The sequence below is a fragment of the Podospora pseudocomata genome (assembly GCF_035222375.1).
Source record: "Podospora pseudocomata strain CBS 415.72m chromosome 1 map unlocalized CBS415.72m_1, whole genome shotgun sequence".
In the NCBI taxonomy this organism is placed as follows: Eukaryota; Fungi; Ascomycota; class Sordariomycetes; order Sordariales; family Podosporaceae; genus Podospora; species Podospora pseudocomata.
In genome coordinates, this window is record NW_026946363.1 from 4122900 (window position 1) to 4149294 (window position 26395).

Genomic DNA, 26395 nt, shown 5'->3' on the forward strand with positions numbered 1-26395 from the left:
GGGATTACCTCCAGATCATTTGGTCGTATGCAGCTCAAGCATACCCAGGTCGGTGGTTCATTGCCGCCAATGAAGAGGTCGATGGTGGAGATCACCTGCCCAATACCTTGCGATAGCAAACAGCCGACCGCCTGCAAGACAAGAAACAAGACAAACCTACCTACAATGAGAGGCACCTTTTTTCCAGGTTAGGTCTCAGTCCGTTCGTAGGTGGAACCCAACTGATAAACGTACTGGCCCCGAACCCGCCGACTCGGATGCTAGCTCCAGTGGGGTTCGCGTGACGGTGTACGGTTGAGCTCCACCAATTAAGCATTGGATGACGGCCCGCTAGCGGGAGCTAGACCGGCTTCTGTCTGTTACAGGGAAGGTCCTGGCTTACAGTGGGGTCGTTCTTAATGATAGGCAAAACATCCGGTTGACTTGTCAGTTTTATCGTTTCAAGAATGGCAAGCAAGAGTTCAGCACTCCGATTGGCAACAAATCATGTTATTCGACACGAAGGCTACATTATGGCAAGCGGCAGGAACGACAGGCACATGACCTTCCATTGGGTCCAGATCCGAGCTTTCTCTTTGGCCAACATCCTAGCCCACAGTCCAGGGGTGATGGGCACAACCCGTCTGTTTCCGATGGGCTACTATCACGTTTACAAGTGACCAGAAAAGCTTCGTTTCCCGAGCTGACACCCCCACGCGACTGAGCCCGATGGCAATGGTGGGACCGGTAAGATGTCGTGAGTGACAAGTACGTACAAGAAACTAACCTGCGCGTAGGTAACAGAGGATGGGTACCTAATGATATGGATCTCCCTACAATTTTTTGCCAGTTACGACACCTTTGCTTCTATTCACGCAGGATCGAGCGCTCGGGTCTGCGTGTACTTGGGACCGCACCTCAAACAACCAACACGACCCCCATGATTGTGAGCAGTCAGTCACATTCGTATTCTTTCGGGGAACAGAGCAACATCCGGGCACATCGAAGGGTTGACGAGAAAGAAAAAAAATTTTCCCCTCCGGCCGGCCGGCCAGTAGAAGCTTTGCGGCGAAGATTCTGCCACAATCAAACCCGCGTGGGGTGCACTCGTCCAAGGCGGTGAAAGCCCGAGAGCCTTGAAGCAAGACATCCATCCGCTGAACCGTCGTCAACATCACCCACGCCGGGTTGGCTGAAAAGCGCATCATCTCACACATGGATGGTAGCACCGAATAGGCATGTGAGAAAAATCCCTCAAGAACTTGGTGGCCATCGACGATCCTGGGGATAAGGCACTTGAAGACAAAGGCCGATTCTAACTGGGCGCTCCTGTTCCGATATTCGAAACAAAAAGCCCGATGCCGCGTGGTGGCCCTCTGCCCTGCGTATCAAGCCTTTTTTGGCGTTTGACAGCGCCGCTAACCCACAGTTCTGGGACGGTACACCTCGGCCGCTGGCCCTGACAGGCCGTGGGGGTTAGGCAGTTTGGGGTGTTCAGGGATATGGGCGAAATGATAAAGAGTATCCGATCCCAAATGGACGCGGGATGAGGCGTAACGAGAGAGAAAGAGAGAGAGAGAGAGAGAGAGAGAGAGAGAGAGAGAGAGAGAGAGAGAGAGAGAGAGAGAGAGAGAGAGAGAGAAAATTGATAAAGTTGAGCGAATGCAGCCTGTCTCCAGTCAAGCCTGCTCCTCAAACCCACGGCGGCACCCATTTTCTTTCGAAGTGCCACCCTCGCATGTCCACGGACAACATCGTCACCGGGTGGCAGCATCATCACCAGCCAACTGTCGGGATCTCACCTGCGCCGCCAGGTAGACACTCATGTCGAGAAATGGACGACTCAATACAGTGGACAGCTGCATACCACCCGCTGCTGTACTCGGTGACGCGCAGTGTTCCTGTCTATTGTTTTGATCGTTGCAGCCTTTCGTCCTGGTCCCACCAAACCGATCCCACCCCTCTTATGCATCTCTCGCCTGATTGAACACAGAATTTCTTTGTGCTATTTTCCTCACACTGTCCGGCATGCACGTGGAGAAATCTACCTTTACCCTCCAGAACACTGCTCATCGTTCCTGCCGAATCACCAGAATCTGGGTTATAACTCCCGTGCCGTCCTGTCATTTGGGCACACGGGAGGTTCGTGGCTACGGTATGTAGCCGAATCCTCGGGGGAATACCCCTGCTTTGTCCTGGATCGGAAATAATCTCCGTTTTTTCCCCCGTGCTGCCTTCCCCAGATATGCCTGGGAAACAAAAGTTACCACCGACCGGGTTGAGGGAAAAGGCAATCTTTCTTTCTATATGCGCGATGGAGTGCCTTGGCTCTGCTTGGCATGCGTCTTTTGGTTCTAGACCTGATGTGGTGGTGATACATGAGGTGGATTGTGGTGACGAAGTGCGAGTATGTTTTTGACGTCCTTTGTTGAACAGGACACAGGTGGTCCTGGGGAAAGGCTTGGCCGCGGGCGGTGTGGCTGGCACTGATGGAAAGCTTTGAACGGGAGAGTGGGAGAACGTGGGGGTTTTAGAGAACACATGGGTATTTTACGCCTCTTCCTGTCAGGTTAGACTCCCCCAAATCTTCGTCCAAAATCCGGGGTAACATGACAGGAGACAGCCAGGGCAGGCACAGGCCGGAGTGCGGTGGGATGGTGTCATGTTAACTGGCATACACCAACCCACTTCTGCACCGACCAAGTTGGCTCTGCACTTTTCAGGATGGGTCGCGGCGTCTTCCCACGTACCATGCAGTGGCTACTTAGGTAGTGGAACAAGTAAAGATGGGCTATGCACACAAGAACTGTGTGGGCGGGTGGGCGCAATCATCGGCACATGCTGGTGACATTCACCGCCAGGGGAGCAAACTCTATTGGTTTCTGTCATCTGCGTTGGCAGGCGCAGCGGTGAGAGACCGACTGCACAGTAGATTGCGCACGGTAGACGACGCCAAACAAGTGGTAATCTGCCTATCCTATCTAGAGCACTTGAAAACTTGGGTTTCGTAGTCCGGCCTGATAGGTCAATCTGCAATGCCGGTGTTGACACAAGAGCCATGTGCGAAACACCGAGACCCTGGTTCTCATGGCACTGCATCCCCCACCTACCCATATCAGCGGGAAGGATGAACTGCATATGAACATCTGAGAATGGTATTTAATGCTCAAACCCCCTCTTGTTTTTTTTTTTTTTTCGCGGTGGTTCATCTGTGCCTCATCATACCACTGACAGATATTTCCCTGGTAGCTACACCTGTCAGCCAACATGATTTGACAAGGCTCTCCCATTTGCACCTTCCTACCTTCCCCAGTCACACAACGGTCGTCATCGGCCTCACCACCATTACACGACCCACGTGTCCCGTTGCCCTCAACCTACCTAACCCATCCGCTGGTAACCGCATCGGCCGGCCATAACCAATGTCCCGATACACCAACGCACGCCGACATGCTGCCGGTCTAGGCCGGTATGCCGAGAACCCGGACCTTGGCAAGCTCAAGTACTGTCCCGACATCCAGTTAAACGAGGAACACCCATCTGTTCCTTTTATGCCCCCAGTTCCAAGCTTCAATGGCGCCAACGATGTTTGGTCCAGTTTTCCCCGACCCATCGAGAAGAATGACTGGGTGCGTCGGATCACAGGGGAGCAACCCCCTGCTCGAGTAGGGGAGTCGTCCCAAACGTCCCAGGCTGAGCTCGGGCGCCTTTCATCTCGGTCCTAGTGCGTCCAGTCTCGTCCTTTGATCTGTCTCTTTCCCCACAATCTTCTAACTCGTCCACAGCTCACTTCGCGTGGGGGACTCCAACGACTTCGCCTCGGTCTGGGAATCGATTGTAATTCCTGCCCTTACTGACCTCCTCCAACAATACTGCGACTCTGACTTCGCGGTCGACGTACACAACTTCCCTGAGCTCTCCACAGATGCCGTCCCCCGTGTGATCTACATCACACTGAGCGACCATGTGGATTCCTCGTTTGAAGTATGACGGTTGCTCTTCATGACTTTTCTGTTAACCAAGTGCGTCATGTGCTAAGCAACCCTCTCGACAGGAAACCATCCGTACCGAGCTTGCCCATGCAGTTCCCACTCACTTCCACCCCATCTACCTCAAGTTCCGTAGAGGTGGTCCCCAGAGATCCGGGATGTGGTGGGGCCAGGAAAGAGGCGACCATGATGACATTTGTGAGCCTCGCAACATCACTTACCGTCCCGCCCCCATAATGGGCATCTCGATCGGTCCAGTCCAAGTAGCCGACGCCGCTTCACTCGGGGGCTTCATCAAAATCGGCTCTGAGCTGTATGCCATGAGTGCCGCTCACGCCTTTGAGGATGCTGTCAAAAAGGGGCACGCCCGCGTTCATCACCCAGCTAAACCCGACTTCCACAAGATCACGCCTAGTGATCCTCGCGCGAAACAATACGTCATTGGGACTGTGGCTATGAAGACGCCGTCTGGGACACTTCGTCCATCGCTTACCTTTCAGAACACGAATTTCTCGGCAGAACGCACCAAGGTTGAGATGGACTGGTGTCTCATTGGACCGGTGAAAAACGGGAAGAACATAATCTCGGTGCCCAGTTTCCAAATGGATCGGTGCATTGCTGTGGAGCAGACGGCGCCCGTTGAGGGGAACACCGAGGTTTATGCCATGGCGAGGACAAGCGGGTATTCGCTTGGTTTTGTATCTGATGTGCCTGGGTTGCAGAGAATTGGCGGACATCTGAGGAGGGAATGGACTGTCAGACAGTACTCCCCTTTCAAGCACCCGAGGGACAGTCGAGCTAGTGCGTCTTGGTGAGCTATGGTATTTATGTCTTCTGTTTCATCTGACTGACCTTATTCATAGGCAAACATTGAAGCAATGGGTGACTTCGGGAATGGGGGTGCCCGGGGACTCGGGGGCATGGCTGATGCGGCGCTCTGACAATGCGGTCATCGGGCTCATCTGGGGACGCAACCATGACTATGGTGATCCCCTCGAGCGAGTTCGTCTGACCTACTTCACCCCCATGGTGGATATCCTCAAAGATGTGCGGGAAAATGTGAGTTCCCAGGTGGCAGAGGAGACTGTGCTTTTCCCCACTAACACGAAGATAGTACACCGTCGGGGAAGAGGTCTCGCTACCCAGCTACTCGGCCACAGATCTGGCACGGGCTTCTGATAGCCAGCGTAGCGCAGTGCACTTGGATCCATCTCGAGACCCGTGGAATGCCCTGGCATCAGATGTGATTCAGCAGCATCGCCACACCCAAGAGGACCTCATCAGGGATCATTTCGTCGACAATAACATCCCTCCTCTGGCGCAGTGTTCGATCGCCCACCACCTGCCGAGTCTGGTCTCAGTCTGATGGAGAGTTTGTCTCAGCCCATTGAGGCATCTGTTCTCGCAGCAGGTCGTCAAACACTGCCACCTTATAGCGAGGGCCAGCACTCAACGTCAACTTTGCGCTCTCAAGATCGATTGCTTCTTGGAATCGGGGAAAGCGTATCAGTGCCCGGTCTTTCCAGCTCATCATCCATCCATTCGAGTGTCGGATCCATGGGTGAACCTTTTGATGCTATATCCGCTGGAAATGGAGTGCACATTGTCGAAGAACAAGGCGTGCACGAAGACATCATCGAGGTCGAAGAGCCTGTCAGGTCCAAAGCCTGTTTTACTGCTGCAAACCCCCCCCCCCTTTCCAAGGTTGAGCTTCGTTCGGCCGTGAAAAGCGGCAAGACTCTACGCCAAAGTTCTTGCAAGTTGCCCGATGGGTGCCAGTTCTCCGAAGATGCCGAGCCACACAATATTCCCTGCCTATCCGTCGGATAACTCGGCTCGGTGATGATGGCGAGTGCAGTATCCCAATACAGTATTCCTTGTCAAAAGTTGGTGGTTGAGGCCGAGTTGTTTGACTGCAGAGGTCTCGATTATGGCTGCGACCGAGACTGACTGGACCTGCCGTGGGTGGTGTCAGCGAGGCTACCATATTTCTCGGGCGACCACGGCGTTATAGCCATGGTGGCATCATGACACCACAACTTCTTGCGACCCGTCTGCTTTCCTGACGATGCAGATGTTGTTGTGCCCTACTGGTGGACTGCTAAGATCTTTGCATCATTGATCATTCGTTGCCCCCACAGTCGCCTTGCTAGCCCGCACTCATCGAGTGCGGGGAAATCACGAGGCTGGAGAGCTGGTTGGGTGGCCTTGTCTTCGGTCACCAGGGCCGAGAGACAGGCTGAGGAGGAAGAAAGCGCTTGAAAGGCAGATCGCGCCGAAGGTCCTGAAGGCACCTATTCAATAAGGTTCATGTGAGGCCCGGAATACCTACCGGGCACACCCTTATATGACCCCGTCTGCCTCTTGATTCGACCGAGGGATCCGATGCCTCCTTGAAGGGTGCGCTCTGGGTAGGAAAGGTGTGCCTGTCTTGGGATGTCTGCCTTGAAGCAAGGACCGTACCTCTATGCATATCCTGTTGGGTTGCACAAACCGATAATGCTACAGAACGTGTGTCGATTTCCACGCGAAATCTTCTCACGTTTCTGGAAATCCCGGTGGCGCATGGCGGGGTAACAATGATATTGTTTGGCTGCATATACCATACGCGTTGTGAGATAGAGGCAGCAGCAAAAATGAAGAGAAACAATCCGCGGGTTGGATCATGGCCCCCACCCCACCTTGGCCGCTTTAACCAAAGGTTGATTGGGACCTCCTCACTGTTGCATACAGTGACGTCGAGCTCGATCCAACAGGAAGGATTGATCAAGTAGTAGATGCACGGTGTCACAGGCTCACCGAACATGGAATATAAAGGATCCTCAGGATCCCCTCAATTTGATCAAGTTTGGGTCTAGGCTGTTGGTGGCACGGCTGCCGTCTAGCCCGTCCTGCCTGCCAGGGCTGAACAATATCTCCGTCACAGTCGGTTGTGCGAGGACCAAATTGTCGTTTCTCTCATCAAAGTTGGTTGGGGGCGTAGCGTTCCAAGCACTCCCGCCCTGCGGATACGTTGAGTTGAGTGTGTGCCGCCAAAGGGTTGCAGATTGCTGGCCGCCTACCTGCGTATCGGGGGCCCTCGAGATGCGACCTTCGTTTACCCCGCAGGAACCGAAGAAATATATCGCTTGGATGAAAGATGTCGGCCTTTTTGTCCCTCGGTTGCCGAGTCGGAGGGTTTTTTTGTGAATAGCTGCTGACCCGAACGAATGCACCTCTCGGCGAGTGGGCTCACCGACTGGAAGGCATCCATCCTCTCTCTGACTGAACTTCGCAGCAGGCATCTTCAGCTGCGAGAAAGATGACCAGCCTTCATGTGCACTTGAGGCTCCCACCACGTGCTCGCAAAGCTTGTAAGCTTCGAGCTTGGCTTAAACACTTCCACGCGCCGGGCGCGGAAGCTCCCTCGCTCTAGCGGCATGTTTCCCGCTCTGGAAGCAAGACCTTGTTCGGGATGTTCCAGCCGTTCTATAAGGCGACCACGCCTTACCCAAGTTAGCAATTATATGCCTGGTAACCAATCGCAGTGGAAGAAAATGTCTGAGGTTTGGTGCCTGGCAGACCGATGACAATCATGGGAATGAGTGGTAAATGGGTAGACAATGGGGGCCAATTGGGTGAGGACATCATGACATGGGTCAACCAACACCCCGATAAGCCGCCTGTGAGGGGGGAAAAGCGTCATTCTATACGCCACATACAAGCTTTGTTAATAATCACCGCAAGCAAAAATGCAATCACACCGAGAACGGATCTCGAGAAGAAGAAAAGTCCTCACGTCAGGGGAGGGAGCTTTTCACCTTTCAACCCACAACAAGGCGACCAGAGAGGCGAAGCAAAACAAAACCTGCGACTTTCCGATAAGGGGAAGGAGCAAATTGGAAACCCCGTTGTAGCTATTTCCATTCCATCTGCAGCTTTTGCTGACCTCCCTCCCGCCCCTTGTCGGACTTACAACTCCTTTTTGCTTAGGTGTTACAAGCTCGAGTCGGAGAATGCAACAGAAAAGGATTACTGTCCTTACACACAGGGGAGCGGTGAAGCAGACTTGGTATCATCAGGAGCCGAGCAGCATGTCATCAGACAGAGAGGGAAAACTCTGCGACTCCGGCTTCGGTTCGGCTGACTGGCAACTTTGTCGGTGTTGCCTTTTGGGAAGGAGGCCGTCAGGGAACAGGAAGTTCCAATGTCCACGTTTTGAGGCTTTTACAACACCCCTCCCTTGTTGAGCATGAGCTGCAATAAAAGAAAACGCCCAAAAGCAGCGACAAGCGGGATGTGAAGTGCAAAAGCTTGATAGATGAACAAGAGATGCATCTGATGTGGAAATTTAAATGCCAAATCATCAAAACGAACAAAGGTCGACGTCGGCCCGGCACGACGGGAGTGGCTATGTGCTTGGCCGGCCGGGTTTGAGACGAACAAATGACCTGTCATGTCTGGAAATCTGCGAGCTGCCGACTTCAGATTGAGCACTGGCCAGGAGGAGACCAGTTCACGATCGGGGGATCTCTGTGCCGCTTACTTGCTTTTTTGATCGATTCTTGTGCGGCTTTGCCGGGTGGGAAGTCGATAAAAGTGCAAAAGTGAAGATGCTTTGATTCTGATGACATCAACCAGAGGTATTCAACCTAACAAAGAGAAAGACAAAGCTATTATCTCATCAACTCCACAATCCCATTGTGCTCTCCTTACCACCATGCCCCCAGTCACGTACCTGTACGTTCAAATATCCCAACCTTGATTCACTCATACAAGGAAATATATCGACGATCTTGGAACGAAAGGCTTGGTTACCTAGCATTTGTAGTTGAAAGAGGTGACGGAGGGTATATGGGCAATGAGATAACTAAGGGCCAGAATGGTCATACATGAGCATGACATTGTATTCCTACAACTAACCAAAGACTTTTTGTGGCACACCATGGACGAAATAGCTGGTATTTCATAAGAATAATACAATATAGTATTCTAAACTAGGCCTCGAAAGGTGAATTATAGGCCTTCAAGAGCAGTGAGCAGGCATGTATCCTATTGAAAAATATGTAAGCTAATGGCCGTTGCGCGGTTTGCTGACTTGCAGTGTTGATTGGAACGACGTGAAAGAACAAGGTATGTGTCCTTTGTCCTTGAGAAAGTATTCTTGTAGAAGAGCACACAAAGACATTATCCCGCTGTTTCATCAACAAAGCTGTTGTCTCTACTCACAATAGGGGTAATCCAAGTAGACATGCTCTCATGCGAACTGCCTATTTAACAACCACATCTCCTCTCCAAATCCAATTCTCGAAATCATCATCAACCATCTCATCATCTCATCTCATCTCATCTCAACCCACTTTCTACTCTTGAAACCAACGAACTTACAAGGCTAAGTTTTACACTTTCAAGTTATCACCACCAACACCAACAAACCACCACTAACCAAAACCCCCAAACACCAACAAAATAGCCCGCACTACCACCAGCCGCTGCGTCACCACCCACACCGTCAATGGTGTCACCCAATCCATCGAGCACGTCATCGAAGAGGAATGGTTCAACATGTGGGAATGCTGCCACTGCGCCCACGAGCTCGGCTGCCGCACCCACCCCTACAACTGCCCTTACTGCCAAAACCGCATCTGCCGCCGCTGCGTGATCTTTGACGCGGTCAAGATCACCTCTTACTCACGCAACTTGGCTACCGGTGAGTACTACAATGTGCGGGAGGAATTGATCAGGCCTCGACCTCATTGAGTAAGGGTGTAGGAGTGGAGCTGTAGGAGGAGGGGTGAGTGACTGGGTTTTTCTAAGGTAAGTAATGGTGGAAGTGTGTGTGAGTGAGTGGGATGAACTGACATTTAGAAGATTAATTAGAAAACACGAGTTGTTAATCAACTATTTAAAGCTGTCCCCGTTTGCGTTTGAGTGTTTGTGATTCGAATTTTGTTGTGTAGCCATTGCAAATAAATGCCATACCCAGGTATCAGAAAACCCCTCATGTTGCCATGCATGATGTTCTCAGATTTTGTGTTGTGGACTCTTGCTGGTATAGTTGTTCTCCATGTCACTTCTTCCGGGCGATGTCTTCTTGTTGTTACCGATATCAAATTTTTATTCTCATTTATAGAATATTCCTGTTTTTTTCCAAAGTACCAACCCATCACATAAAAAGCCAGAACCTCGCCAAAAGACAAGTAACAAACGTAAAGATCTCTCTTGATACAACGTAAAAGGAAGGTTATTCATAAGTGTCGTAACGTAATTGGTGATGTGCATGACTCTTCCTTGCCTTCGCCATAAATTCAAGACAAGGGACGGGAAAACGGAAGCATGTGAAAGCAAAAAGACCACACACACTCAAACCAACACCAAAGATAAAACAAGCACCAAAGTATTACTCACGGCTCTCTTTCAAAACAACGTGTGACCAGCCCTTCTCTGGTCGAGAACAATCAAGAAATCTCTTTTGTGTCTGTCTCTCTCTCGCTCCTCGACTCGTCCCCTGACACCTCTCCATCATCGTCCAATATGCTGCCACTCCCCTCACCCAGCTAACGCATTTCGTTTGCTCTGTCATCGCCCCAAAAATGTCGGCTCGCCTTGACGGCCTGACAATCACCCACAAAGGGACCATCAAAGGCAGGTCAACGGCAAAGGGAGGCTAGCAGAGGGAGGTCCTGCTCAAGCAAATGTCGAAGGTCCAAAGAGTGAATATAACTCGGCTTCCCCGCAGGTCAGACAAAGTCGCTCGGCTTTCACCGCCGCCTTCTGTCAGCCCTTCTTCAAAATGCTGTGGCTTGTCCCTGTCATTACAAGGGGTTTGCCCCTGATGATTTGTGCTGGCAATGCGAGTGTTGACTCGAAGCTGGATTTGTGTGTCCAAGCTCCGAGTGCTGGGCAATAGGAGTGTTGTTGATAGTTGATAGATACCAAAAAAACATCGATCTGCTAACTTTCTCAAGAGGTGATGGCAGCAGCATCAGGAAGCTCTCCCATCTCAACACTCTCCACTGGGCTCATTGGTGTCCCTTTTGCCTCTGTCTCATACTCAGGGGCAACAGTGAACTCATGGGTTGACGAATTATACCGCAGCCATCTAGGATTGGAGGTTGCGATCTTGTGTCCCAACCACAGCACACGCTCCTTGCGCTCCTCGGCCATGGAAGCAACCTCAAAATACTTTTCGTCATCGTCGATCTTCTCGTTCGAGAAGCAATCACTGGGAGAAACTCTGTCCGCCCAAGCAAGGCCCCGCATGGCATAGTCCTCTGGCAAAGGTCTTCGAGACTCAGACCTGGGAAGAACGGTTTCCTCAATGCGACTATAGTTCTTGCAAGACCCAAGCAACGTATTCATCATCAACGCAGTCCGCTTCCAAGGAAATGAAGGTGCCACAAAATGAATGGCCTCGGGCAAGAACGTAAGGTGGTAAATGAAAACCAGAGACACATGAAGGAATGGAAGAATGTTAGGGTCGCCATCCCTGCGCGCGACGATATCGTAGGTTTGAGAAAAGAGCTTGAGCGCATTGGCCAAGTCTTCAGGGACAGGAGAACCAAGATCGCCGTCTGTCATCAAATGATCTTGGGCTTCTTCATCGGCACCACGGCTTTGCTTCAATGACTTCGAGATTGGGTTGGCTTCGTTTCCGTAGCCAATCACAGCGCAGCAATTCGAAATGCCCATGTGGTAGCCAGCCTCGAGCCACTTGCGACTGGAGCGGGTGATTTGGCTGTCCAGAGACTGAAGAAAGTCATCCATGGTTGAATGCAGTTTCTCCATCTGCTTGCCGCTGAACATGATGGCATGGACCTTGACAAATGCGAACTCGGCAACCGAGAGCCTTGATTGCTGCTGATTGGGAGTCGGGGCCATGATTGGGTCGAACAGGGTCATGATACTCTCGCGAGCAGAGCCGAAGGGAATCGCGACACAAAGGGACTTGGTGTAGTAATAGAGCTGCTGAAGCGCATTGGGACGAGCAAGAATGGCCAAGTGGTGATACAGCCGCCCGGTGGTTGGAGCCTTGTCAGAAGCCTTGGAATACCAGTGACGACTCACGGCGGTCCAATTTTCCCGATCCCGGATATCGTCATCCTCGATGGCCATCCTGTAACGCCCAAGGTCACCAAGGCATTCGATCCAGGTGTCCTCGAAAGCCGGAACAGTTTCGTAGAGAAGAGCCATCATTGAATATGCGAGGTAAATGAACATCAGCATGTGTTCAAGACTCGCTGGCAGCCGGTGTCTAAGCAGCTCGAGGAACGAATGAATACCATGCCGCCACATGCGTGCAGGCATGGCATACTTGGATGCCAATCTCCGCAAGGCAGGACTCGCAGAAGGGTGCTGAGAAGCGAGAAAAAAGTCGTGGTGTTCGTGAAGCAGGGTCCTGTGGAGAGCGATCAAGGCTTGCCATTGCTCGTTGTTGAGTTTGTTTGTTGGGTCATTTTGTGAGTTTTGGGCATTGTCAACCTCGATGCATTTGCTCTCCACCATCACCAGCCCGGCGTAGATTCCTTTCACCTCGGCTACCAGTTGGTCCTGGGAGATTGGCCTGGTTTCAGGTTGCTTGATCAGTTCCGTCGGGTCATTTTCCTCAACTTGAGTAGAGCTTCGTGATGTCGACGTGCGTGGTTGGCGATGTGGTGGCTTGGATGTTGGGGTAAATGAAACTCTTGAAGCAACATTGGATTTGTCGTAAGGACGTTGAGAGGCTGTGAGGTCGGCATCGGGCGTCCAAAGGGTGCCCTTGGCAGGAGGTCGTCGGTCAACTCGGTCGGGCTCTAACCGAGCCTTGGATTTCTTTGGGGGAGAAGGGCTGCGTGATCGGGATGGTTGGCTTTTTGAATCCGGAGTCGATCTCCTGCTGGGTCGGTCCGGTCCGGGAGCACCAGAGTCTGGATCTAACGGCCTCTGATTGGATGTATGTGTGGAGGATGGTACGGCCTTTGCATCTTTTGAACTGGGATCCAAGTTGCGTATGGCGGGTTTGCTCGCCTCTCTGGTATGTGTGAGTTGTGGGTGTTTGAAAAAAATAGAAAAGCAGCGAGGACTGCGCAGACACTTACCTCTCTATTGGGGGGGCTTCTTTCCACTTAGTGGATATCAGCTCCTTCTTTTCCTTGTCGGTGCTCTTTTCGTTCAGCGGCTTGACGTGGACTGTTTCGTAATGCTTTTCATGTTGGTGTTTTTCGAATGTTTCATGGGCATATTGAGGATCCTCGCTGCAGTCGGGACAGTTGATTTTTTTGGCCGATGACCGCCGAAGGTGCTCATTCCATTTCTTGCTGAAGTCCATTATTAGATGTGTAATATTCTCTGACCGCGGTGGTGGTGCGACAGTGTGCTGGGAGCTGTTTGATGGTGAGGTTGAGATGGGCCAAGCTGCTCAACGAGCATTCTATGGAGTGCGATGTGATTGGCCACTCGCCCGCTCGAACTGGGAGGGCTTGGCAATGAGGGGTTTTGCTCTGAATGGTGGGAGAAGGACCGAAAAAGCGGGGGTCCGAAGTTCTGTAAAGAACCAGCAAATGCAACCGGCGGGGAAAAGAGCAGCCGAGTTCAGTGCTTTCAAGATAGAAGAGGATCTTGTTGAGGCAGAAGTGTTGTGTGGACCACCGTGAAGATGTATTCATATGAAAGTAAGAAGGTATGTCGACCCATAGACTCTAGATTTGGTTGGCAGGCTGCCCGTCCGCGACCCAGGATCGCCTGCGAATCTTAAAGCGGCGGAAGCCCTTCTGTAAGGCGTCCAGTCCCGGTGGTGGTTCGCAATTGGGCCGCCATCCAGCAGAGCCGCAATTCTTTTGACACCCCGCAGCTCCAACCTCTTTTTGCTCCTGCCTGGCAACACTACCACTCTTCTCACCGAAACCTTCGCTCAAGAGAGGTGCAGGCTTTGCACTTTATTGGCGTGATTGAGTGTCCTTGTCCCCAGGCAATCTGGGATTCATGTTCCCTAGGCTCTGGTCAGACATCACTCCCACGTCAACCGGTGTCTGCAATGAAAGAGATTATGGTTCCAAATAAGTTGTGACGGGTCTCTATCGGCTATTTCTGCCTCCCCAACTGGACCTCCTGTTATGCATGGCACGCACTGGCCAGACTCTCGTCCCATCCTTTACCTTTCTTTGATGACACAGTCATCCTGCCCGAAGTCACACTCCATAAAATGCAGCCAACTACTCGATACGCCATATTCAAAGAACATGAACGGAGTGATAGCACATTGGAAGGAACACGTCGGAATTGGCAGGCATAGTTGGGAACTGTTAAGGGCAGCGAGGGCTGACACAGACGGATGGAATTCCATCTTGCATTCCATAATCATTCTCTATTCCTTCCATTCTCTCCGTCTGTTTAGCTATTTCGTGTGTATATTCACTCACAGCTCACAGCATTGGTGGCAACTTGACAGACAACATTCCACCAAATGTGATTGGTTAGCCCTCGGAGGCATCCTGTTATAAGTGGCGTGTGGCCAATCATCTGTGGCGCCTTGATAACGACTGCAGCTGGAAAGTTCCAACCCGATATCTCTTTGAGCTCAAGATGGTCTCGAACCCGGCCTTTGCCCCTTGATTTCAGCTTCCTCGAGACTCTGCTATTAATCACAAAGACGCTAAATAGTCATCAGGCCATTTCTGCACGACCAACCTCCGAAGCATCAGCGTGCCATGAACCTTGGACTCGACCCTTGAGGCCTCAACTCGGTTGTGTCTGCTAGTCGAGATTTGGAGGATTATCGCCGAAGCCGTTGTGTTGCGGAACGAAGGGGGCGAGTTGGGTTTTCGAGGCGCCTCTTTTGGGCGAGGATATCAGCGAATCGTGAGGGCAAGGTAGTCGCTCATTCGGCCCTTCAGTACAACGCTCGTATCGAACCGCTTCATCAGACCTCAAACCCTCCTTAGCGACTTTTCGTGGCGATTATTATGGGTCAACTTGCACGTCAACTTGTCGGGCACCTTGTCTAGGCAGCGGCTGCCTATCGTCACTATTTTGAAGGCTGTTGTGTGAGAGTTTGGGGACACGGCACACGAGAGGACGGTCACTCGTCCGGAGATGGTGAGGAAGGCGGCGAGGGCGAAATTAGAGCAGTAGCGGGGAGGAACAGGTCTCGCGCTGCAGTTGGTTTACCGCATGATTTGGGTTAGTGAGTCATGGGATGTGTGGGGGATTGGTGGGATTGACCCAGCAGGAGATTGAGAAGCAGGGAGTGAAGCGAATCCCGTCACCAAGAGCCAGTGAGGATGTTTAGCTTGGTGTCAATGTTCTGAACTGTGACACGTCGGTTCAAGTGGTCGGCGACATGTTGTGCCTATCAAAGGTGCAGTTTAGGGCCAATTTTGATGCCGTCTTCTCTTTTGACGGCACCGATATTGGGGAACATCTCGAAGGCCATTGTTGTGGTGGCTGGAATGACTTTCTGTGGCTACCTATGGATGGATGGGAAAGGGTCATGGCAAAATCCCCAGGACTGGCATCACGAGCAGTTGGCCAAGTGAGCATGTGTCTGCCGATGATGGCCAAGTAACAGATGCAAGGCATCATCATCTGTCCACTCTGTCACACCTTCAGAGTATTTGACAAATTTGCAGTGAGTTCAGCATAAGCAACATGTCTTCATTCACAAAATCTCCGCTATTTGATACCCACTGCGCAGCACTTGTCACCGCATTGACGAAAATTCTGATCGCGGTCAAGGTCACACCGGTAGCCATGTCAACAAACAGTTTGATGGCTCAACCGGGTCAGCAGTTACAGGGCGTGGCGAGGGCTTCCATCAGCAAAATCGAAAGCCAGCATACACAAACCATGGAGGATGCCCTGCTCGCGTCTGCAACACTCCTTGCTTTGCCTTAGCTTGTCAACCGCTATATCTCTGGCACCACCGGCAACTCAAATACCAGCACCATCAGCTTACGCCCCAATATCAGCCCTGTTTGCCCGCCAATTGCATTTTCCCGCCTTCTGCGTTTGCTTGAGTTCAGGCAATTCTGCAGTTGGTTCAGGTACTCCATCTGTGCCATATTACCGCACTCACAATCACCAACCGACCGAGTCCGGTGCACCCAGCATACATGCAAGCTCCAGGTCGCGAGTTGATGGTGAAACACAACTCACCGACTTACGCCTCAACTGAGCCCGATGTTTCTATCTCTTCATTCCTCTAACCTTGCTGGAACTCAGAAGGTTTCGGTCAACACCAACCTCCCCTAGCTGCAGAGCAATTGCCGGTTGTGTCCCTGCGGAGTAAGTTAACTCCGAGCCCTCACGTCACGTAGGATTACATAGAGCCGTAAGCTTCTTCTCGGTGGGTGTCTAATCGGAACGCATCCTGTCCTCACCGCTCTTGCGCCGGTATGCTCTCCCGGCACGGTCCGAGATGCTAGTCACAAGTCTGCGTCGTCGTTCCGATGAGAAGCCAGGGGTTCTCCACAGCACGCTGCCTTCCGGTCTCGCTCATTATGACGCCGCTATTGACAAGTTGAAGCTATCGACTGCAGGACAACTCATACTACTTCATCCCTTGCATCAAAAGCGCAATTGAGGAGGTTTTTCAAGGTTGGAGGGTTGGATCGGGTTGACATGCATACTCATCTCTTCATTGGAACTCTAGAAGGAGAATTCACTCCGTTGTTCAGAACTATTCTCTTTCGTCTCTCATGTTGAAGACAACAATATACATCTTTCCATCATCAGGGTAGCTCCAGGTCGGCTTAATAGGCCTCATGCAGGTAGCCGTCAGCAGAGCATGGTTTCACCAGCCTACTGTAAGGTTGGCTTTGGTGCCGATGTTACACCACCATGCCAACTGCCGGCCAGGCTGAGACATGGCTGCTTCCCATTGGGAAAAGAACCGACGTCATTTGATGTGAGGCTTCTGTGGCGTACTCTTAGTCTCTCATGAATAGCCCTCTACTTGGACTACCATCGCCATATCTATGTCTCATATGTTGTTTGCCCGGGTATGTACACGTACAAAACTCAGAGACTTCAGAAAGCATCAAATCTATAGGCGCGGATGAAGATTCAATCTGGGTATGGGTGCCACGAAAAGCCCAAGTTCTGCATGTATTGCGTGCATTGAGCCAACCGCAAACTGGGAGAAAGGGCTTGCCCTTTTGGGGTTTGGCTTTGCACGACGTAAATGAGGTGTTTTGTAGCTGTTGGGAGGAGGATGTGTGACAAGGAGGGTGGTGACGGTTGCTTAGTTAGCTACTCCCTGGCATTGCTCAAGGTTTTGGGGGGGCAGTGCTCAAAGTATGAGAAACTTCGAGATGATTAGTGCTGGGAAAATTGCTTGAAGTGTTGTTGAACTAGCAATGTTGTTTGTGGGGGGCTAATGTGTCACCTTCTGGTTGGCAGTTGTCTGCAAAAGACCGAAAGTAGTATCAGCCTTGCAGAACCATAAAGCAACTACACCCAAAAATGACTTTTAATCTATACAGAAAAGATGATGGGCTGGCTTCACCAGTTTACTATGAATCTGGCTCCTAAGATACAAGAATCAGTTAGTGACAGGTTGGGGAACAACTCAACGACACCACACTGAGAACAGTTCGTATTCGTTGTTCCAATTGCGTTCCATCCTCTATTACACTCAGCTCGTTTCCAATCTACGTTGGCACTGACAATGATCATCATGAGCATCACGAGCATCATCATCATCCTAGTAGCCTTGCTCCTTATTAAAAACTGGAATCACTGGCTTCGAGAAGAATTCCGAAAGAGGCATCTCAGTGCTCTTCTGACCTACTCTAGTCACTCACATTGTCCAGGAGCCTTACCATTTCATTGCTCTTCCATTCCTTTGGCCTTCGCTACGTGGTTGCAAGACATTTTTACCCCAACTCAACCAACTTGCTGGCATGTGAACGACTCCAAAATGTCTCGTTGTCATGTGGATTCACCAGACATACGAACCAAATACTCCAACAGGCCCTCAGCCCGGTTCGGTCATCAAACTCCAATAGGTTACCAGATCCTCAAGCTCCATGATCTTCACGGCACACGTGGCAGCCCACTAGTAAAGCAAGGTCTGCTGTTAACCTTCCAACCCATCCCTAGTGGCTCCCTATGAGTGTTGCCCTAAGAGGCAGAAGCACAAGTGCTGGAGAGAAATTGAGCAGACCAATTGGAAGCATTGTTAGCGAGCAAAGATCGATTGCATGGGTCACGACCTCACCTTAACAGTACCCTCGCAGACGGTGCAAGGTACGCTCCAGATTCAGAAGCTCTGTGAATATTACAGCTATCTGCCGTGTAACAAAGGGTCGTACCCCCACCCTCCAACTGCAGCGTTACATCAACCTCCCACCTATCAAGAACAATCTGAAAGACACGCACAAATATCGTACCATTCTGGAGTCTCACCATCACACATTCAAATTATCCCGAGCAGCATCTTTACACCAAACTGTAGCACGATCCCGCTTAGGTACCACTCTTCTTCTGCATAGAACCCCCAATTGGGCATTCCGGTGTCTGGGTAAGGTGTCGCTCGTCGTACATCGGTCGGTAACTACCGGGCCCCATTCCCGTTTGTCTAGAACATGGTTGTCCAAGACGGAAACTCTCACAGCTCAACAAGGCAGACTGCTTTCCCACCGACTCAGCTCGCCGCATTAGAGCTAGGTCAAGTGATTCGTGTCGCCTTTCCTTTCGCTGACAACACTACCTTATCCACAATATCAAACATGAACCCCCCATTACCTAAAATGCAATCTATCGGCATTCGGTGATGTCACATTCATCGGCTCTTGCCCTCTTTCTGGTAGGTATGATGGGAGGTTGCTGTCATTCTTTCGGATAAGAGCTGGTCAAGCGAATCCCCCTCATCCGGTTGGTCGCCTTACCAGCCTAGCGACTGCCTACATATCTCTTTACCTTGGTAGTAACAACCCAGCAATCAGAGCATCAAAGTTGACTTCGCATTCGCGCAATACCTTGACACTTAGGCAGGGCTGCATATACCTAGACATGTAGTAGATGCAGAGCACCCCGCTATGATCAGGCATCCCTGCAGCCACGCCAGATCCGATCCGGTGAGTTAAAGCAACCCAGGGCACAAGGAAGGCTTGCCCGGAGACAAGCATGGTTCGAGATTCCAAAGGATCAATTGGCCTTGTACGAACCCATCCCATCGATCCCAAAACTCGGTGTCTCGTAGGCCTGATCGTAAACACCTACTTGCTTTCCTCGAAGGACCGTAGCGCAAGGCGTCCAGTCCGCAGTACCTAGTCAAAGCACCAAGGCGAGCTTGTTTGTTCGCCGGAACGCACAAAAATGAGGTCAAACAAAAGCTTCAGACCAAGAAAGGAATCAAAGAACACCGAGAAGCTGAGCCAACGACGACTCTGCGTTGGAGACAACTTGCATCAAGGCGACCCGGATTTCGGAGCTGACCCAAGCTGTCGGGTCCAGCTAATATCAAGGAATCTGACAGGTATAAGGCTGAGCAGGTGCTGATAAGCTGGTTATTTTTGAGATGATGGGGGCTAAGGCGGCGTAGGGCGGTGCAATACATGTGAGCATTTCTCACTGTGTCAGAAGTAACGAGAGCAGTCATGATTCTCGGTGTCGATGGAGGTCCAGAAGTCGGACAACCTTGGAAGCTTGGCAAGGCGCCAACGGTTTTCTTGTGGGGACAGCGGGCATCATTGTGGGGTCCTTTCCCTTCGTAGCACAGCCAATGGTTCTCTTCCCCCGCTTAGTGAAGCCCCTGAGCTGAACAACCTCACCACACCGACCTCTACACCGACGAAAAGCGAATCAAGGCACAGAGCATGTGGCGTTATCCTTTCAGCTCAAAATTGATACATCTCTCGCCTTTCTACTCGTATCAAAGCCGTCGCCTTGTTTCCTCAGCTCTCCACGGGCAAAGGCGGGGCGGTCAGTCGGAGAGTCACAAGCGGAGAATATAACCCGTCATTCGGCTGTCAGAAAAGAAAGAAAAAAACCAGAGTATTGGACGACAGTTCTTCCCGATGTCTGAGAATGTTGCCGTCAGATGCTTGTCGGTGAAGGAGAGAGGAAGGTGCCAGTTCTCAAAAGCTGTAGAACCGCTCGTGGTTTCCGTAACACGATTTGGTGAACGGAGCTGAGGAGGGGGGCGGAGCTTGAAATGCTGGTCTCTACCATATGGCCACGCGGCCGCGATGTTGTAAGTGAGAATAAAGGATCAGAAGTTATAGACGAATTAATTTTTCAGCATGAATGAAAGACGCTTCTAAAAATGCGGGGTAACCCGCGCTGCGGCTCAAACAGGATTTCCCCAGGGATTGCGCGCGGGTTGGGGGCGGCCGCGGACAGTTTCATCGTTTTGGATGCCTTTTCTCCTGCAGGCGGCGTTCGGCTCATGTTTGAATGTCTCAAGGCCCACCAATCCGAAGTCTAACCCGGAGTCCCGTGCCGGAACCTTTTGATCCGCATGAGAATAAGGTTTTGGGGGCGCAGAAAGAATTTGGACCGGAGCCGGCCCTGAAATCTAGGGCACCTGATGCTGGGGGCATTCCGGTCTCCCCGCCATGTCCTGTTGCCTTGCGCTTTTTATTGGTAGCTTCTCGTCCCTTGACGGGCGCTGAAGTGGTGGTAGATGACGACGACTCAGATATCCCCCCGTCGATTTGAAGATTTGTTGGGAACGGGCACGGGGCGCTGTCTATGAAAGCTTATCGTCGGAGGCCCTTCCCAGTAAAAAGAAGGAGAATCCGCTTCATATACACAAGCTTTGCCTAAGTTTGGGCAGTGCTCTTCCTCGACGGCGTGGTTACGTCGTCGTTCCAGAAAGCCGGGCCGACCCGGGCCCCGTATCGGGGGCGCAGCCAGTCAAACGGGTCTCTTGTCTGGGTTTGGGCGCCGACAACATGAGACTCGCATGAACTGACTGGAAGCCTGGACTTTACGGAGAAGCGGTCCATTCCATCACGTCCGGTGATACTGCTTGCTGCTTTAAACCAGACTAAACATATCCCATCTGGTGTCCGCTGGGCGAAGCTTGACCGACACAAAAGCATACCACTAAACATCTCACCTGTCTCTGATAGGAAACATCCAATGGTCATATCTCAACGACCGGTTGCCTTGCCCCAGGCTCCTTGGTCTCAAGTTTGAAATGTTGTTGAGTCGTCAGGAGCGATTGGTTGCAAGCATCCCATTGAGGGAATACATCGGGTTACCCACGCCTGTTGTGTCTCCGAGAACAAGGTGTGGCTTCCGTCGTGTGAACGTGTTCCGACTTTAAGCTGGTGACCAAGAAGCTTGTGACTGTTCACATGCATTTCATATAGTTTCTGTAACCACTGCAAGTATCCCGTATCGATGCAGTCAATCATGCAATCTCGTAACCCACCGCATCAGCAGCCAGACGAATTCGAATATGGCTGCATATTGTGATATATGCTGTGTGTGGGGTGGTGATGGTACGGTGTACGACCTGGGGAGTTCTCGAGTCCTGCCCCCGTGGTCGAGTCTGCAGTGATTTCGCACGACGTCGATGGGGGTCTAGTACCCGGACCACGCCAGTATTACCGCGCCACAAGTTAGCCACAACCAGTGATTGGGGGGAGAGTACATGATTGTTTATTATCCTATGCGGCATGAGTGCATTGCTTGTGCGTTGTGTGTAAGCGAGAGAATATCTGCAGGAAACTTGGTAATGGTTGTAGGTGACCTGAGCTATCGCCATCGCCAGTCTACAAGGCATATTGCAAGCGGTATACCACCTCAAAACTTGGATGAAGCCATTTACTGCAGACCCTTGGTCACAGTGAGACATGTTCGGAAATCATTTGCAGTCTGTTGTTGCCTTGGACTTGTTAAACTACCTCCAGAATGGGTAGATTTCGCCGCGATTAGCCATAAGAGCGTACACATGAAGTCAGGCAGCTGAACAATGATCATTTCCGGTGATTGGCATGCAATTTGTGCCGATATTTCGTGCATCATGATTTGTCGAGAAGAACCAAGTGGGAAAAAGAGGTCCTATGGGATGGTTCTGTGGAGGTTTAGACTAATGAAGATATTGCTTGGATGTCTCGAGGACCTACAAGTGTTTTGATAGATACAAATGATGATTCATCTGAGATTGATGAGGTTGCTGGTGGCGTTAGGTGATAGTTTAGAGCAGTTCAGTGGTGATGGAGACGATAGTGTCGGCATGAACAAGAAGAGATCAACAATGACGAAGTCGGGTCGGTGTTGTTGAGTACTCAGCAAAGAAGTACAACGATCCCAGCAACAGGCCTCACCCTCAAAGTCGCATCTCCAAGCTCCTTCCTTTATCACAGCCCAGGGTCCTTCCTTCCCAACAGAACCCAGGTTCCTTCTCTCCTAGCACAACCTCGGCATATATACCAGTCTACACACCCAGCTTCTAATAGCATCTCCAATATCTTGACCATGGCGCCCTTGTGGTCCGGTCAAATGATCAGGATATAGAGCTGCTGTTAACCCCCCCCAACGTCGGCTTCAGCTTGCAACCGACAGCCCCCGAGTTCGATCCCCCCTCAAGTAAAACCTTTCACAACTGGGTTTTCGTAACCCGCCCATTGGGGCTGGCGAGTTTTTTGCATTTTTTGCGACATTTCTCACCTAGTGACTCCCATTTCCTCTGTGTATATGTGTCAAATATATTGGAGATTGGTGGCCATCATGAAGTTCATGAACCTTTATGGCTAATATGGAAGTTTTTGACATCGCGAACATCATGGTTAGCACGGGCATCATGGAGGTGACAGCATCTCGTATTTATCCGATCGTGTCTGCCCATGTCTTGGTGGTCGACAGAAAGCAAGGCTAGTGCAAGAAGGGTTAATCGACAATGGTTAGCGGTACGAGATAGTCATTTATATTGCTCTCAACAGTTCAAAATCGATATTATTTGGTATTAGCATCGTCAGAATAGCCGTCCAACCTGGTGTTAAGGATGCTTGAACTAGAAGCCACGCCACAGATTCAGCGTCTGGTTGAGATTTTCCAACCAAAAAGCCTAGAACTACGACACACCAAATAGCCAAAGGGATGTCATAACAGCCGTCAATTAAATTTAACATATGTATCTATTCCCCCATTCCCGATCCTCTTGTACATATACAAACCCCTTTTATCGTCCCATCTACATCGGCGCACTCCACCTCAAGTTGATCTGCTTTTTCCTCACCTGTAAAGATGAATTGTTAGCCACAATCCCCATAATATGCAAGAAAAGTAAGCTTACCATAGGGCCCAACATAGTCACACCAACAAACAACGCCAACACCGTCGACACAAGCGACACCTTGTTGAAACCTTTCCCAAGGATATCAAACAAGAAGCTAGGAGTGACTCTTGTGCCGAAAATATCCACACCATAGGCAAACACGAGACTGGTGCTTTCAACAATAGCCGGCGACGTAATAATTTTCTTGATACCAACGACATCCCTCTCGTGCGTGATAACGCTCTTGGGGTCGATCTCAATCGCGGGATGGTATCTGAACAAACCCTCCTCGATCTCAGCAGGCGTAGCATCGCGACCCACAGGACGGCGAGGCTCGAGGAGCATTCTTGGGATGCCCATGATACCATGGTTCTCGGGCAGGTAGGCGAGGATATGGCGAGTGGTAATCCCTTGCCTGGTCTGCGAGACCTGCAGGGCCGAGATAGGAGCGCCCATGATGTAAGTCTGGGAAACTACCGAAGGCAGGGCGACACCAGTGGGGACATCGACAGGGTCGAGGGAGGAGAAGGTCGAGGCATCACCAAGCGGGCCGCGGTCATTAGTCTCCTCGCTTTCGTAGAGATCCGAAACAGCAATCTGGTAGCCTTTGAGAGACTGAGCCGAGTTATCACGCAGTGTGTACTGCCCGAAGAACGAGCAGACGAACCAGTTCTCAGCCATGGCGCACTCGACCGGCTTAGCGGGGTCGACACCGTTGTACTTGGCCGAGGAAAGGATTTGGCCAGACACAGTGTCAAGAAGGTAGACAGTGAGGGTCCAGGTCTTGTCGTCGATGGCGGCAACAACAATAGTGTTCGGGTTCAAGTACTTGTACTTGACTGTGCGGTCGCCAAGAACGCGGCCAATCGAAGCAACAGCATCGTGTGAGGGCCTGGTAGCGATGCTGACGACGCGCTGATTCTCAGGCAAGGAGAAGATCCAAGACGTAGATTCATGAGCGGTGGTACCATCAGGAATGAAGACGACACCCTTCAGTTCGCCATCGGCACCACGAGTGACAACAGTCTGCTTCGGAGCCTTATCAATAGGGAGATCACCAATCTTGCCGTCTAGGCCAATGCGTAGGAGACGTGGGCCAGAAGCGGTGTCAATGATAGCAGTGCTCTGAGTTGTTGCTTCGGAGCTGGGCGCCTTAGCGCTAATAACTTGACCCGTCTCGGTCTTCAAGACCACAAAGTCATTGTGAGCACCGAGGATTGTGACCTCACCCGATGACTCGTTGACCAGGATTCCCTTGACATCCCACTTCTGGCCCTTGGAAATCTGGAATGCCCTCTTTTGCCAGACAGCAGCGCCAGAGTTACCAATGTCAAGCCCGTAAACCATACCGCGCTTGGTGGCAAGAATGACCAGCTTGTGGAAGCCAAAGCTGTCACGCGACAGCTTTCCAGCCGAAGAAGTGACATCGGTGCCGGCGATGCTGCTAATCAACCTCGCGGGCACATTGTTGAGGTAAGCAGGGAGGTACTGGAGATCGTTGATATGGCGCTTGACGCGATGAATATAAGCTTGAACCGGGTTGCTATGGGCCTCCTGTTCGAGAGACTTGGCCAGCTCTTCACTCTCAGGGATCTCAGCAAAGGTAGCAGCAACGCCTCCAGAAAGGCCTTCAGGGCGAGTCCATCCGATCTCACCATTACGAACGAGAGCCCACTCGTCATCGGCAGTAAGGGCCGCAGACCGAACGGCATAGCTGCCATCAGCTCCAGCCTTCTTGATCACCTCAGATACTGCATGAATGGGAGCGACCTTGGAGTTGGTGTTCTTGAGGGGCCAGCGTCCAAGAACGCCGTGAGACTGGGATGAGACCAAAATCAACTCATCCTCAGTGATACGCGTGAAGTACACGTTGGCTGAGATCGAGCTAGTTGCAAAAGCGCCCTTGCCTGGAAGCAGAGGCAGATCATACGCCTTGGCGATATGGCCAGTCTTCAGGTCGATGTGGTAAACCTCGCCCTTGTTGCCAGTCGCAGTCTTGCTGTGCACCAAGAAATGCGGCTGCGACTGAATCAGATGAGGAGCGTGAATCTCGACCTCAACAGTCCCCTCAACTAAAGGAAACTCCTGGCTCGTCTTCAAACCTAAAACGTTGACCCTCAAAGCCGTATGCTCAGCATCAGTCCAAGCCACAATCGGAGCCGCCGAGTTCGCGCCGACAAGCATGATATCTCCCTCGTCATTCAGGTTCGCCTTAGTCCCAATAACCAGCTCATCCAGCCTCTTCCCAGTAAGCGTATCCAGAGTCGTAACCTTGAGGCTGTACGCCCCCTTGGTCCCCTTCAAGAATACCACGAAAACCTTCTCAACATTCGTGCTGACTTGAAGCGGCACGTCCTTGGTCACCTCCCTGAACTCCCAAACCACATCCCCGTGAAGCGCATTCAACCGTCTCAACACTGTCTCCCCCTTCTCCTCCTCCTCAAAAAGCACCAGCACATCCTTCCTCTCCGCCTCCGTCATCTCCATCACCTCCAAATCCTTGACCTTCCCCGGAAACCTCGCCCAGAACGTATTCCTCCCCGTCACCGCGTCCCAGGCATGCACCTCACCTCCATAAGCACTAGCCACCCATCCCTCACCCTCGCCCGCCCTGGCGAACCCCTCTCCCACTGCCGTTTTATTGTTATTATCCCCCGCCAGAAACTGCCTCCAGACAACCCCGCCAGTACCCGGGTTTACAGCCCCCAACACGCCCTCATCACTCAATGTGTAAAGCAAACTTCCTTGCTCGTCTTTTCTGGGGCGGTGGAAAAAGGTTGTTTCCCTTTGCGGAAGGCCGAGGAGTTGGTAGTGGTAGTCAATATGGCCCACTTCATCTCTGAAGACGGCGCGGACGGCCGAAGGGAGGGCGAGCAGCCCTACTAAGAGGATTGTCGCGGAGGGCATGGCGAGCATGATAGTTCTCGCTTCGTAGTATCGTCGTATGTTGAGGTTCAAACGCTCATCGATCGGGACGTAACAGGTGTGTGTCGTTGATGTTGGGCAACGGGCGCGCTAGTGGGCGCCGGAATTGGATCGTATCGATTGCAGTCAATGGGGCCGCTCTATCGGTGTTCCATCAGTTGAGAGTCGCAAACTGAGAACGGTATTCTTTCTATTTCTCTCGCTGTCGTGAGATTGCGCCGCCTGGGTTAGTGTTGATGGTGGAAGCTGGCGAAGAGCTTGCAGAAGCTCAAAAACGATGGGAGCGGGCCACAAACTTCCCTGGGACGTTGAC

At 51.5% G+C, this 26395-nt stretch overlaps 3 protein-coding genes across 3 annotated transcripts; 1 reads left to right on the forward strand and 2 right to left on the reverse strand.

The window, feature by feature from the left end:
* The first annotated feature begins 3170 nt into the window (after positions 1-3170).
* Positions 3171-6863, forward strand: QC762_114720 (uncharacterized protein). The gene is made up of 5 exons (XM_062885893.1): positions 3171-3703; positions 3765-3963; positions 4034-4779; positions 4832-5015; positions 5101-6863. Exons 1-5 carry the CDS (start codon positions 3402-3404, stop codon positions 5332-5334), a joined length of 1665 nt encoding a protein of 554 aa, XP_062748909.1. The 5' UTR covers positions 3171-3401; the 3' UTR covers positions 5335-6863.
* Positions 6864-10910: 4047 nt separating this feature from the next.
* On the reverse strand, positions 10911-13902 carry QC762_114730 (uncharacterized protein; the record flags this gene model as incomplete). Its single annotated transcript, XM_062885894.1, has 2 exons — positions 13025-13902; positions 10911-12957 (listed from the first exon to the last, which is right to left on the reverse strand). Exons 1-2 carry the CDS (start codon positions 13252-13254, stop codon positions 10911-10913), a joined length of 2277 nt encoding a protein of 758 aa, XP_062748910.1. The 5' UTR covers positions 13255-13902.
* Positions 13903-22823: 8921 nt separating this feature from the next.
* On the reverse strand, positions 22824-26389 carry QC762_114740 (uncharacterized protein). Its single transcript, XM_062885895.1, has 2 exons — positions 23176-26389; positions 22824-23118 (listed from the first exon to the last, which is right to left on the reverse strand). Exons 1-2 carry the CDS (start codon positions 26071-26073, stop codon positions 23074-23076), a joined length of 2943 nt encoding a protein of 980 aa, XP_062748911.1. The 5' UTR covers positions 26074-26389; the 3' UTR covers positions 22824-23073.
* Positions 26390-26395: the final 6 nt, after the last annotated feature.